The sequence below is a fragment of the Strongyloides ratti genome, assembly GCF_001040885.1.
Source record: "Strongyloides ratti genome assembly S_ratti_ED321, chromosome : 1".
Lineage (NCBI taxonomy): Eukaryota > Metazoa > Nematoda > Chromadorea > Rhabditida > Strongyloididae > Strongyloides > Strongyloides ratti.
Genome location: NC_037307.1, coordinates 6,972,548 through 6,986,106, shown reverse-complemented (window position 1 = coordinate 6,986,106; position 13,559 = coordinate 6,972,548). Strand labels below are relative to the sequence as shown.

Below are 13,559 nucleotides of genomic sequence, written 5' to 3'. Positions count from 1 at the left end.
TATCGTATTAGTAATAAAAAATGTCATAAAATTATTATTAGTTTTTTTTATCTAAAATGATTTTTTTAAATAAAATCTGCAAATGTAAATATTTATTCATATACATGAAAATTTTAATCATCACTTAAAACTATAATTTTATGAATATAATTTTATATATATATATATATATATATATATTTTTTTTATAGATAAATATGGGAAATTCATTAGATCATTTATTTAAAGGAAAAGAAATTGAAGGAAAAAAAGTTGAAACAAAATATGGTCCAGTAATAGGTAAAAGAATAATTAATGAACAGAATAAAGAAGTAGATGCTTTTTTGGGTATACCTTTTGCTAAACCACCTGTTGGTGAGTTACGATTTAAGGTAAATTGTTAGAGATAATTTTAATAAATATTTATTAGAAACCAATTCAACCAGATTGTTGGGATGAACCACGAAAATGTTTTAAATTTGCTCCTAGAAGTATACAAAAAGATATGTTTTTTTGGCAAAAGTATAGTTTAATGGAAACGAATGAAGATTGTTTGTATCTTAATGTTTTTGCACCTGTAGAATGTTCATTATCAAAATTTCCAAAAGGTTATCCTGTAATGGTATTTATTCATGGTGGTGGTTTTGTATGTGATTCATCTGTAAAATATGGTGATATTGGAATTTCAAAACATTTAGTTTCAGAAAAAAATGTAATAGTAGTTACTATACAATATAGAGTTGGATATTTAGGATTTTTTAGTACAGGTGATGAAATTTGCCCCGGTAATAATGGACTTTGGGATATGACATTAGCATTAAAATGGATTCAAGGTAATATCTCATTTTTTGGTGGTGATAAAGATAATGTTACAATTTTTGGACAAAGTGCCGGAGGATGTGCTGTTGAATTATTAGCATTATCACCACATTCCCAAAATTTATTTCATAAAATAATTCCAATGGGAGGAAATTCACAATGTAATTGGTCATTAAATAATAAAGTTGTCGAAAAAAGTTTTAATTTTGCAGCAAAACACGGTATCTTTACCAGAGATAGTGAACAATTATTAAATGAATTAAGAAATTTGCAAGCTAATAAATTTGGTACAAGTTTACAATTAGCAACTAATGATGTGTCATCATTAGCAAAACCAACAACTGAAATTGGTCCTCGTATTGATGGTGATTTTCTTCCTGAATCTTTAGAAATATTACACAAAAAATGTAATCATAAACCAAAAATGATTGGTGTTTGTGAAGCTGAAGGTTTAATATTCCAATTATTTATGAAAACACATAATGTTGGTAAATTAGAGGATGTTATTGCAAATATAATTACTGAAACAGACTTTCCAAATTTTAAAGAATTACGATCACAAGCTTTAAAATTATACATGTCAGAGGATTGTAGTAATAAATCAAAAGGAGAATTTAATAGACAAGTGGGAAAATTTTTTTCTGACTTATTTGTAGGAGTAGGAACAAAAGCAAGTGTTTTAAATAGCATAAAAAATGGTGTTGAACCATATGTATATATATTTGAACACTATAATCCTAAACAATTTGGTATTTTAAATTTAAAATTACCATATAAAGCTGCAACACATTGTTGGGATATTTCATATGTTGTTAAAGTTGGTATTGTAGTAAATTGGGAATTTTCAAAAGAAGATTTAATTATTGTTGATTATATGACAACATTTTGGACTAATTTTGCAAAGTATGGAAATCCTAATGGACTTAGTGAGTCTGAAAATGTACCAGTAAAATGGGAACCAGCAACAAAAAATAATCCTAATAGATGTTTAAGAATAAAATTAAATCCAGAAATGTCTGAAACATTCTTTGACAACACTCCAGATTTTTGGCTTGAATTAGAAAAACACAAAAACCCTTTGAGATAAATTAAATATTAACATATCATTATAAAGTGTAATTAAAAATTATAATTTTAAATAATAAAGACAATTATAAAAAATTAGCCCGATGCGGGGCTCGAACCCGCGACAGCCAGATTAAGAGTCTGGTGCTCTACCGACTGAGCTAACCGGGCTTGGCCTAGGGGCTTGTTTACTTAATTACTATATCATAATTTTCAACAATGTTTTTGTACTGATATAATATTATATTTATAATTATTTTAAAGAAAAAAGATGCCTTAAAAATTTTTTTAAATTTATGATTTATTTTTTATACTGTTTTTAATTTTTGTTTATTTAAATAATGTTTAAAACATTTATTTTTAGTTAGAAATAATCTTTTATTTAGAAAACTAATTAATTTATCAGATTCATCTAATATTATCTTAATCATTGTAGATTATTGTTAATATTTTTACTAAAAATATGTAACTATCTACAATTATATATATCTTTAAATTATAAATTATCTGTTTAAAAATAATAACTTTGTTTTTAATTTCTTTAATATTATACATAATATCAAAAATCTATATTTAAAAAATTAAAAATATATATTTAGAATTTATTATAAAGTATTATAAGTAATCAGCTGTCAGAATTTTAATGAATTTTAAAATATACTTTAAACAAGTGATTACTATTGTTTTTGATTTTAAACAACAATTTTTTTATTCTTATCATTAAAAATCAAATAAACAAAAATGTTTGTATGTATATATAAGAATAAAAATCTTTTACAAATATGTTACAATGAAGTTAATTATTATTTTTTTTACACTATTTTCTCTAGTATTGGCAGAGACTGTTGAAATTTCACTTTATGGTGTTGAATCAGTTAAGAGAAAACTCATACAATCTGGTGAATGGGGAAAATATTATATTAGAAAGCAATCTATTTTGCGAAAAGAACCTTTAGATGGAAGTGAAGCAGTCATTCAACAAGTTAATGATTATGATGACTCTGAATATGTAGCAAATATAACAATAGGAACACCAGGACAATTATTTTCTGTTGTTCTTGGTAAGCTTAAAAGAAATTTTTAGATTAATATTTTAGATACTGGATCATCAAATCTTTGGGTAGTTGATAAAACATGTAAAAATGGAGCATCGAAAATTGCTTGTTCAAAAAAACGAAAATTTAACTCATCAAGATCATCAACATATGTTGCTAATGGATCTCCATTTAGAATTACCTATGGAATTGGATGGGCTAGGGGATTTTTTGGTGAAGATACAGTATCATTTATTGGAAGTGGAAACAATTTAAAAGTAACAAAAACTACTTTTGGACAAGCAGAGGCTATATCAGAGGACAACGGAAAAAGTCCAATTGACGGTATTTTAGGACTTGCTTTTGAGTCAATAGCTTTTGGGAAAACTACTCCAGCTTTTATTCAGGCAACAAATGATAATCTTAAACTTAAACCAATGTTTACAGTTTACTTTAAAAAAATGGGAAAAGTGAATGGAAAACTTGGTGGATCATTTACATATGGTGGATATAATACGAAAAATTGTGGACCAGTAACATCTTATCAAAAATTATCTTCAGCAACATATTGGCAATTTAAAATGGATTCAATTGGATACAAAGACATGGTATTTAGAAATGGATGGGAAGCAATTATGGATACAGGTACAAGTGTTATTGGTGGTAAGAATCTGTTTTTGTAAACAATTAGTATATCTTATTTTTTAGGTCCAAAAAATGTAATAGAACCTATTGTTCACAAGATGGGTGGTGTCTGGAATCAAACATATGGAGTATATACAATACCATGTGGAACAAATACAGGATTTTTACAATTTAAAATTGGTTCAACTGTGTACGATATTGCAACTAGTGATATCGAAAGTGTCATTCGAAAAGATTTGTGTATGTTAAATATGCTATCTTTAGATGGTTTAACTTCAGGTCCTCAATTTATTCTTGGAGCACCTTTTCATTTTGCATATTGTATTACATATGATGTTGGAAATCAAAGAATAGCATTTTCTTCAAATAAAAGATAAAAATATTTCATCTTATATTTAATTATGTTTTTACTGATTATTAAATTTTACCTTAGTAAATTGATTGAAAAGAAAAAAATAAATATTGCTTTTAAATATGGTTAAAATTTGAAATATTTTTTATTAGTAAAATTTTTTAATGATTATAACAAATTTATAAGAGTTTTAAAAATGTTCTTTTTCTTTAATTAAATAATAGGATTTCTTTTAGATGAGGAGGCCCCTCAAATAACTTTTTTAAATAAAAATTTTTTAAAATTTTTTTTACATTTTCTAGCATAAAAAAACACGGGGAATCAGAAAAAAAAATAAAATTTTGAAAATTTTTTTACACTAAAAAACAAAAAAAAACACAGAAAAAAGGAAAAAAAGAGGAAAAAAGATAAAAAAAACCCAAAAAAATAAAAAAAATTTTTTTTTTTATTTTTAATAAAATCATCAAAAAAAGGTAAAATGATTAGGAATTTGATATTTGATCATAAATTTTAATTTTAACGAAATTTAACGTACTTATTCACTCAAAATCGCTTCTAAAATGGCCTCAATTCCAGTAATGACTTCTTTATCAAACATTTTCTTCAACGAGGAGGCAGCCCTCAAATATCTCCAAGACGAGGGATTTATTAAAAGGGAAATGGAATGTCTAGAATGTGGAAGACCAACAACTTTTCAAAGAGCAAAGCTTCTCTTCAAATGTACTAAGAAAAGCTGTAGAAAGAGCGTAAGTGCCAAGAATGGAACTTTTTTTGACGGCCAACGACTTCCTTTTGGTAAGATTCTACACATGGCTTACCTATGGTTGTGTAGAACTCCAGTAACCTCAATAATGAGTCAATGTGGACACAGTAGTGCTACTGTTTGCTCATTTTTGGGCTATTTCCGCTAACTTTTGGCGGATGCCTTAGAAACCGAAGAATGTGTTATCGGTGGCTAAGGCATCATTGTGGAAATAGATGAAACCAAAATGGGCAAACAGAAGTACCAAAGGGACATTCTGTAGATGGAGTCTGGGTTGTGGGCGGTGTGGAAAAGACGGAGGAAAGACGCGTTTTCGCTGTTCCTGTTGAAAAACGGGACAGTGAAACGCTTCTTGACGTCATAAAGAAGCACGTCAAACCTGGTTCCATCATCCACACTGATCTTTGGCGAGGTTACGAAGGAATTGAGGAAAAATTGGGGTTCAAGCACTGTACGGTAAACTACAGTGTAAGTTTCAAGGATCCAGAAACTGGTATTCATACGAATACCATAGAAGGAACGTGGAACGGCTACAAACTGCTGATCCTCTCTCGAGGAAGAACGGAGAAAGGAATGGAGGAGCGACTGTGGGAGTTTGCCTGGCGCCGGGCAAATAAAAATAATTTATGGGCCGGCTTTCTCAACGCCTTAAGAGAAGTCGTTTATAAATAATTTTTTTATTTTTTTTAATTTTTAATAAACTTTAAAAAACATAAACTTTTATTTCTTTCAAAAAAATAACATAAACATAAACGACTAAAAGCATCAATAAAAAAATTAAAAAAAAAAAAAAACTTTTTTTTAAACTTTTTTTCACTTTAGAAATATAGAAAATTACAAAATAAACAACTCTGTAAAAAAAATCTATTTTTAAAGAAGTTATTTGAGGGGTCTCCACTTGTACAATTCAGCCAAAAAAATAACGTTTGATGTCAATTTTTAAAATGAAAAATGAATAAAAATTTATTAAAAAAAATGTTTTTAATATTTGATTTTAATAAATAATTTTCTAAACAATAAAATTGAAATTTTTTGGTAAAAAAAAGGAAAAATAAGGTAATTGACATTTGACTTGTACTGAATAATTTTTTTTTCTTAAAATTATGATAGTTATTAAATGTCGCTTAAAATAGCGCAGCACTAATGTTTTGAAGGCATTTGCAGAAAAACACTGAGGAGTATGTTAGAAGACTACATGTGTGAATTTACATGGGGGAAAAAAAATAAAAATGAAGAATTTGAGTCTATGTTGAGAAACATTCGTTTTTTTATGAATTTTTAAGTGAAAAATAAATTTTTTTTAAAGTTACAATGAAGGATTGGAAAGGAATCTCATCCCTCAAAATTTTATAAAAAAAACAATTTTGGGGGGAGTTGTGGCTTTTTAAAAAGAGTAGATAACTAACAAAAATGTACCGTTTTTTTTAGACTTTTCTTTTGTGAAACATAAACTTTTTATTTTAATGTAATAATGTTAATCGTTATTTTTATATTAAATTTTAAGAAGGAATATTAAAAAAATAATTATACAAAATAGGTGTAATCTTCCGTTTGGGCTATGGGGATACAAGAAACTTTTAATATTTCACCCAGTTGTGTAGTAAATTCAATGTAATTTTTTCTTAATTCATTTTGATAATTAACTTGTTCAGGACTTATAAGTTGCTCATTTTTTTTTAAAGCATCTCTACATTTCATTGAAAAATCTTTATAACATAAACGTAACTTATTTTGAAGTATGTTTATTGTTTGATAATTATTTTTTATTGGAGAACATTCTACAGAATACATGTTACTTAGGAATACTTTTGCCATTTGAATAGGACCTTGATTAACTGTTGTTCCAATACAACCCTGTAATACCATTTGTAGGATTTTTGGATCTACTGGATTAGAAACTGTAGCCGCATGTAATTCTCTTGTCTTTTTTTGGATATCCTCTATTGCTGCTTCTATTGGTATTAGAATAATTTGTTCTTTTTTTATTACTTTAATTCTTGACTTAACATAAGGAAATGATTTTGATGTTGTTAATATTGTTTTTCTTTTATATTGATCTTTTAGTTCTCCATGAGATCTACCATCTTTTGTAAATGGTGTTGCATAAACAAATCTCTTTACATTATACCTTCTATGAAACATACTATTAATTCTTTCTTTTTTTTCCCAACCATCAAAATATGGTTCAACAAAAGTAATTTGTAAATAAACTTTAGAAGTAAGATTTAATTTTGATTTATCTACTTCATTACTATCTTTAATAATTTCTACACAACCAGCACCAAATCGTTTTATATAATGTCCTTCTAAACGATGGGAAATTTCAGAAAGTTGTGTTAATGAAGGTTCTCTATATATATATTCAGAGCCATCAAGTTCCTCACCAAACATATCCCCATAAAAACCAACTCTAAAAAATGTTCCAAAATGTCTTTTATCAGAATTAGCTAATGGTGAAAGCCAAGCATCAGATATATTTTCTTTAACTACCTCAATTTCTTCCAATTTTTTATGCATTTGTGAAACTTTTTCATATACCATTATTGTTTTTTTTCTATCATCATACTCTTCAATAAGAGAAATTAAAATATTATATAATTGTATAGCTAATTCATACATTTGATCTTTTTCAATTAATATTGCTGCTTGTTCAATTATAAAAATAAGACCTTCAACACTAAAATAACTACTTTCACATATTCCTTCCTCTTCAGGTGATATAACATCATCAGAAATAGCAGATTCATCTAAAATATTATCACTTAATTTAGAAAATAATGCAGCTCCTCGTGTAAATAATTCATCTGGAGATAACATTGAAAGATATTCTGTTATTAATGCTGCACAGTGTAATAAACATTGTGCAGCTTCTGAAATATTATTATGTTCAATATTTTTTCCAGCCATTGATAAAAGCCATGTCAAACGAAGATCAGGATTATTTTGATATCCTTTTGCAATTCTAAACATAAGATCCATAAGCAATTCAAAATCATCTGAATGATGTTTTAATTTTGCTGTATCTGATAAAATCATATGTAAATTAAAAATTAGATCTTTAACTTGAGGTGGAAAAGAAGTAGAAGAAAGTAATGTTTTGTTATCAGTTGTATTTGTTGTTAGATCACACTCTAAGTAAGACAATAAATTACTTAAACTTTTTTTTAAATCAGTTTCATGAATTGTCCAGATACCATAAGCTGCACAATTTGAAACTAATGTTGATAAAGCCATTGTTATTTGCATTTTTAATCTTGAAAATGAATGCATTGATTCATATGAATTAGCCATTAACATATACATTGAAGCAGCAGCATGAGAACGAATAACAGAAGATTTAGAAGCAAGATGTTTAAGAAGTTGTAGACATAAATCTTGACATAATTCAGATTGTTGTGAAAAATAAAAATCAGGAAATAAAAGAACAGCAAGGCGTTGAGTAGCAAATATGTTTTCTAAACTTAATGAAAAAGTTGATGATGAAACTAAATGAAGTAATGATCTTAAAATTGAAGAGAGAACAAAATGAATATTTGTAGAAGAAGATTCATCTCTTGAAACTAAACTTATCATCATCTCTATAGTATCTAATACAGTTAAATAAATTTCATTAGTTAGATAATATGCTAACACAAGTTGAGATTGTTCTGAATTTACCATTGAAACAATATTAAGTGAATCTGTACTTTGAGTAGTATTTTGTGTTTTGACAGAAACAATTGATTTTGTTTGGGTACTAGGTACACCAGATCTTAAAGTATTACGCCATTTAACTTCAATTGAAGATTCAAGAATTGCACTATTAGTAAGATTAGTTGCTTGTGTTTTTGATGATGATGCTGTTTTATATCCACTTCCTGATAAAATAGTTGCAGCTGATACTGTCATAGCTTTTGAAGGACTACATTGATTAGATGAATTTTTCTTTCTTGGTAATGTTGCAAAAGAATCACCACATGATGGTGAATAATTTTTGATACCTTCACAAAGTTTAGACAAATTATACATTTTTTTAATATATCTAGCTTGACGTTTAAATTCAAAAGTTGTCACAACAGCATAAAGAACAGCCACAAAATTTTCAAGCCTCTCTGATGGAAGTGAAATAATCCAATTTTTAATTTTATTATTATTTGAAAATTTTAAAACCCAACAAAAACATGATAAAAGATTCATTGACTGTTCCATATCTAATGTTGTTCTACCATCACTATTAAGATCAATATAACTATTTGATGTTGTATCATCAAGAGGAAAATTACTAAAAAACATATTTGAATTGTCTACACAAACACCAAGTAAAGGAAAATATAAATCTGCAACTTTTTCCATTAACTTTTGATTTTCACATATTCTATAGTCATTTTCATGATTAACTAATAAATTTTTAACATTTAAAATTGCTTTACTTTGAATTTTTTCATTTCCACTGTGTAATGAAGTAACCAAATCACTTAATAATACACCAATCAAAAAATGTTGAGCTTTGAATGATGTTGAAATTTCAACAGGAAATTTAGAATTTTTACCTAAATTAGTTGGATTAGTTAATTTTGTTGCTAATTCATTTCCAACAATACCTTCAAGTAATAATTTTGATGAAAAAGTTTCACTTAAAATGTTTTGATTTGTAGAGTTATAATAATTTGATAAATAATTTTCTGATATAGGTAAATTTAAAGCAATTACATGTTCATAAGAAAGGAGAATTTTAGTAAAATCTAATCTTAGAATCATAAGATTTTTAGCTAATGTCTCAGATATGTTTGCAATTTTTGAAGAAATATCTTTGTAATAACTTTTTACAAGACGCATAATAAATGTTCTATCCATTATAGAGAAAGCATCTTGAAGAAAGAAAGCAAGTGAATTATTAATACAAGAAGCTTGTACCAAATCTTTAGATGCTCTTTCAACAATCTCATTTGTTAATATTGAAATAAGTCTACTTAAATTATTATGATACTCATCACCAAAACGGGATCTTCTTGATACATAAAGCATTTGTGAATTTAAACTTAATAAAAATTCACTCATTGATTTTATTATAAGTTCTAAAAAGAACCAAGAGTATGTGCAACTGTTATCTTTTATAAATCCTGTTGATAAAATCCATTGATAAACAATTTCTTCATGCAAAAATTTGTACTTTTTATTTCCTTCACTTTCTGTTGATGATATTTTCATTGAACAACTAGCTATTTCAACTTCATGAATAATTTTATGTAATTCATCAACAGTAGAATCAGAAGACATAGCAGATGATTTGTTATGTGAATACATATTAACATTATTCATATCTGGATATTTTGGTGTTACTTTATTTAAATGAATATATTTTGCTAATAAACTACTTCTACCATGATTATCAAGAACAGATCCATCCAATAAAACAGTACATATTTTGATTAATTGTGATAATGTAGTAAAACATGCCTCTGATAACTTACATTCAATAAATTTTTCATCAATTCTTGCATAAGTAATTAAAGACAACAATTTATCAATGATAGAATAAAAAAATGCAACTAATGGTTCTGGTTGAGCTTTAGCTAAATTATTAACAGCTGAAATTACTTCACAACCTTTTATTGTTTTTAAAGAGTTATATGCTCTAAAGAAAGCATCCAAATATTTGTCTTGTGTATGTATAGATGTAATAGCTGATATTTGAACTTGAAATAATGGCTTATGTGATTCAAGCCATTTAATATTTGGTAAATTTACTTCTGGTGTAAGATAACAATAACCTTTTGGTAAAATATCTAATGAAATTGGAATATTAAAATATCCTGTTTGAAGGCAACCTCTTTCTTGATATATTGGTATCCAAGTATAACCTATCGGAGTCTCTGGAACTTCAGAATTTTTAGATGTTAATTTACATGATATATGGTAAAAAGTAAATAATAAATGATGACCATCATTTAAATCAATTGGAATATTAGCTTTTATTTCATCTCCAAATTGAGGTGTTTTGTTATGATAAGAAACAGAAGTATAAACATAATCAACCAATTCACTGCTATTTTTATTATAAAAAACTTTTAAAGGAGTCTCATTATTATCCATTAATTGTACTTTGATACAAATATTTCTTGCATTTCCACTTCTATTTGAAAAATTTGCAGATTTAGGATAAATGAATAATAAATTTCTCATCGTTTTATCATCATTAACTTCATAATGTCCCTTAAAAGGAAATGACAAAACTTCTCTTAACATTGGATGTTTACTAAAATTATTAAACATTGGAACTATACAATTTTTCCATTTTTTTAATTCAGAACTAATACAATTGTTAATTAGAAATGCATTTGTTTCATCAAGATGATTCCAATCTTTTGGAAGAATAGTTAACTCAATACAAAACTTAACTCCTATTGTTTTTAATTTTGATGTTTTATTAGAATTTTTTTTATTTTCTAAAAGACATTTTATCAATTCTTCATCTGACAATTTGTCGGATTCTGATCTAATAAAAGAATGAAGTTTTATTGTGAAAGGTTTGTTAAAAATTGTTTGAATTGATGATTTTTTACTCATTGTTTCTTGTTGTTCATTATATTTTACAGGGGTTGGTGGTGGTGACATTGTTGTATCTACAGTTGAAATAGAAAAATACTTTTTCTTTTGTAATGAACCAATTGGAGAAGGAGAAATAACAATTGTTGTACGATCCATTGAATGTATAGACTCTGTTTCTCCAATATAAGAAAAATCGTTACAATTCAATGGAGAGGAGCCTATTGTAATGTCAAATTCATCATTAGCTGAAGAAAGATATGGTGAGTCTTTATTACTAAGTTCTCTTCTATTTAAAGTTTCGATTTTTCCACCTGACAAAACTTGTGAAAGTTCAATTGCACTCCAGGCAAAAGGCATTCTAAAATTACCAAGTCTTTTACAATTCGCAATAACCAAATTTTGGTATTTTTCTTTGACACTACTATTTGTGTCAAATTTTATATATGGTTCATAAATATCATTAGATTCTCCTGCCTGTAAAACTTTTTCAAGTTTAATTATAATGAAAATATCAACTAATTTTTCAGGTGAAAATAATTCAAAAAGCCCAGCTTTTGGTGTTAAATTTGATTGAAAGATACTTTGGTGAATCATTGTATATAAATGTGCAACATTAAAATCAAAATAAAATGTCTCCGAAAGTCTTCTTTTTTCTTTTAAATCAAATAATACAATTGAACCAAATATTGGTTCCAAATCACTTGGTTCAAGAGATAATTCTTGCACTTTTAACATAACAAATGTTCTATTTGGTAAAAGTGTATTATTATATTGTGGTATTATTCTTTTTTCAATATTATTATCATTTTTGTTGTTTGCTTCTGTAGGTAAAATTGATACAATATGACTAATCCTTGAATTATTTCTTTTGGAAGTATTTTCTAGTTGTAAATTTTCTGGCGTACTTCTTTTTATTAAACTAGCATAAACTTGATCCTTAACCAATGATGTTTGAGATGCTGAGGATATTGTATTACTGACAGTTGTAAGTGAGTCATCTTTGTTTGTAGAAAGAACAGATGATGAATCGGATGACATTGAACAAAAAGAATCTCTTTCTTCATTTGATACATCAAATTTCACATTTCCAAGATTTATTTCATTCAATGTTCCTTGTATTTCATCTAATTTTTGTTTAGGAACTCTCTCTAATATCTTATTTCTTGTTATTGCTGCTTTAGCCTGAGCAAAAGCCGATGAGTTAGAATGATGTTTTCTAGAAATTGTAAAAGATGTTTTATAGCCATGTCTATGACAAGCTTCTAATATATGTGGTTCAATAGTATATGGATCAATATGTTCTGGTATAATTTGAGAAGGAGAAGTTACACCAACGACATCTTGATTGTATATTTCTAAATCAATTGGAGGAAATAAAATAGAAGAAGTTGACAAATCAGCAGTTGGTTGGGTAACAGTTGAATTTGACAATATATCTTCAACATCCAATGGATCTGGTAAATTTGTCAAAATAAGCTTATTGTTACTACCATTAACATCATTTCCAGTTAAACGTTTTGAATTTTCATTTCCACTATTTCGTAAAGCACTAACATGATTCAAATCACCAGTAGCTATCAGTTTACGTATATGAGCAGCGCTAAATCTATAATATATAAATGATTGATTCAAAATATTTTTTTTTATAAAACTTGCCTATTTCTTTTAATTGAAAAAGATCTGGTATCTGTAGTTGAGGGCATTTACTGTATCACCAAATTTGATCACCCTTAAAAAGAAATATAATTAGATGAACAAAGAAAATAACATTGAAAAACGTAGTTAAATAAATAATCAAGATAAAAAAAATTTTTAATTAAAATAAATATAACTTTTATTTTGTTAAAAAGTTTTTATCAAACATCAGATTTTTTTAAGATAAAATCATTTTAAAAAATGTTAAGTAAATGTAGTAAAAAATTTTAAAGTTATATTGAAACAATTGATAAATGACAAAAAGTTAAAGAATGAAAATATTATACAAAAAACGTTTAATATTATATATATTATATATAATGAGAGAATATATTAATTTTTTTTAATAAAACTGAAAACATTTATAAACATATTATAATAATATACTCGTTCTACCAATTTTTTTGGCAATAAAACACTATTAATAATTGTAGAATGGCACTTCAAGTGTAGATACTGTGTATTACTATGAATATATGTAAATCATTTATTTATCTTTAAATTTAAAGCAATACACATATCTAACAAAATACTTGTACAATGGCATACATTAAAATAATTAGTTTTTAAAAATAAATATACTAACAATTTACTACATTTACAAAAGATTTATCTCCCCCTAATTTCAAATGATCATTTATTTATTTTTTTTTTTTTTTTTGTTGAAAAATACTAGAAT

At 26.4% G+C, this 13,559-nt stretch overlaps 4 protein-coding genes across 4 annotated transcripts; 3 read left to right on the top strand and 1 right to left on the bottom strand.

Annotated features, from left to right (window-relative positions):
- Positions 1–197: 197 nt before the first annotated feature.
- SRAE_1000220900 (Carboxylesterase, type B domain-containing protein) lies at positions 198–1,885 on the top strand (the record flags this gene model as incomplete). The annotated part of the gene is made up of 5 exons (XM_024649259.1): positions 198–371; positions 410–625; positions 678–691; positions 742–959; positions 1,011–1,885. The coding sequence occupies 5 exons, from the start codon at positions 198–200 to the stop codon at positions 1,883–1,885; spliced, it is 1,497 nt and encodes a 498-aa protein (XP_024503154.1).
- Positions 1,886–2,653: 768 nt separating this feature from the next.
- Positions 2,654–3,919, top strand: SRAE_1000220800 (Aspartic peptidase family and Aspartic peptidase domain-containing protein; the record flags this gene model as incomplete). The annotated part of the gene is made up of 4 exons (XM_024649258.1): positions 2,654–2,924; positions 2,961–3,560; positions 3,606–3,782; positions 3,822–3,919. 4 exons carry the CDS (start codon positions 2,654–2,656, stop codon positions 3,917–3,919), a joined length of 1,146 nt encoding a protein of 381 aa, XP_024503153.1.
- A 535-nt stretch (positions 3,920–4,454) lies between these two features.
- On the top strand, positions 4,455–5,329 carry SRAE_1000220700 (Transposase, ISXO2-like domain-containing protein; the record flags this gene model as incomplete). The annotated part of the gene is made up of 2 exons (XM_024649257.1): positions 4,455–4,689; positions 4,896–5,329. 2 exons carry the CDS (start codon positions 4,455–4,457, stop codon positions 5,327–5,329), a joined length of 669 nt encoding a protein of 222 aa, XP_024503152.1.
- Positions 5,330–6,181: 852 nt separating this feature from the next.
- Positions 6,182–12,888, bottom strand: SRAE_1000220600 (LD20667p; the record flags this gene model as incomplete). The annotated part of the gene is made up of 3 exons (XM_024649256.1): positions 6,182–9,186; positions 9,238–12,791; positions 12,842–12,888. The coding sequence occupies 3 exons, from the start codon at positions 12,886–12,888 to the stop codon at positions 6,182–6,184; spliced, it is 6,606 nt and encodes a 2,201-aa protein (XP_024503151.1).
- Positions 12,889–13,559: the final 671 nt, after the last annotated feature.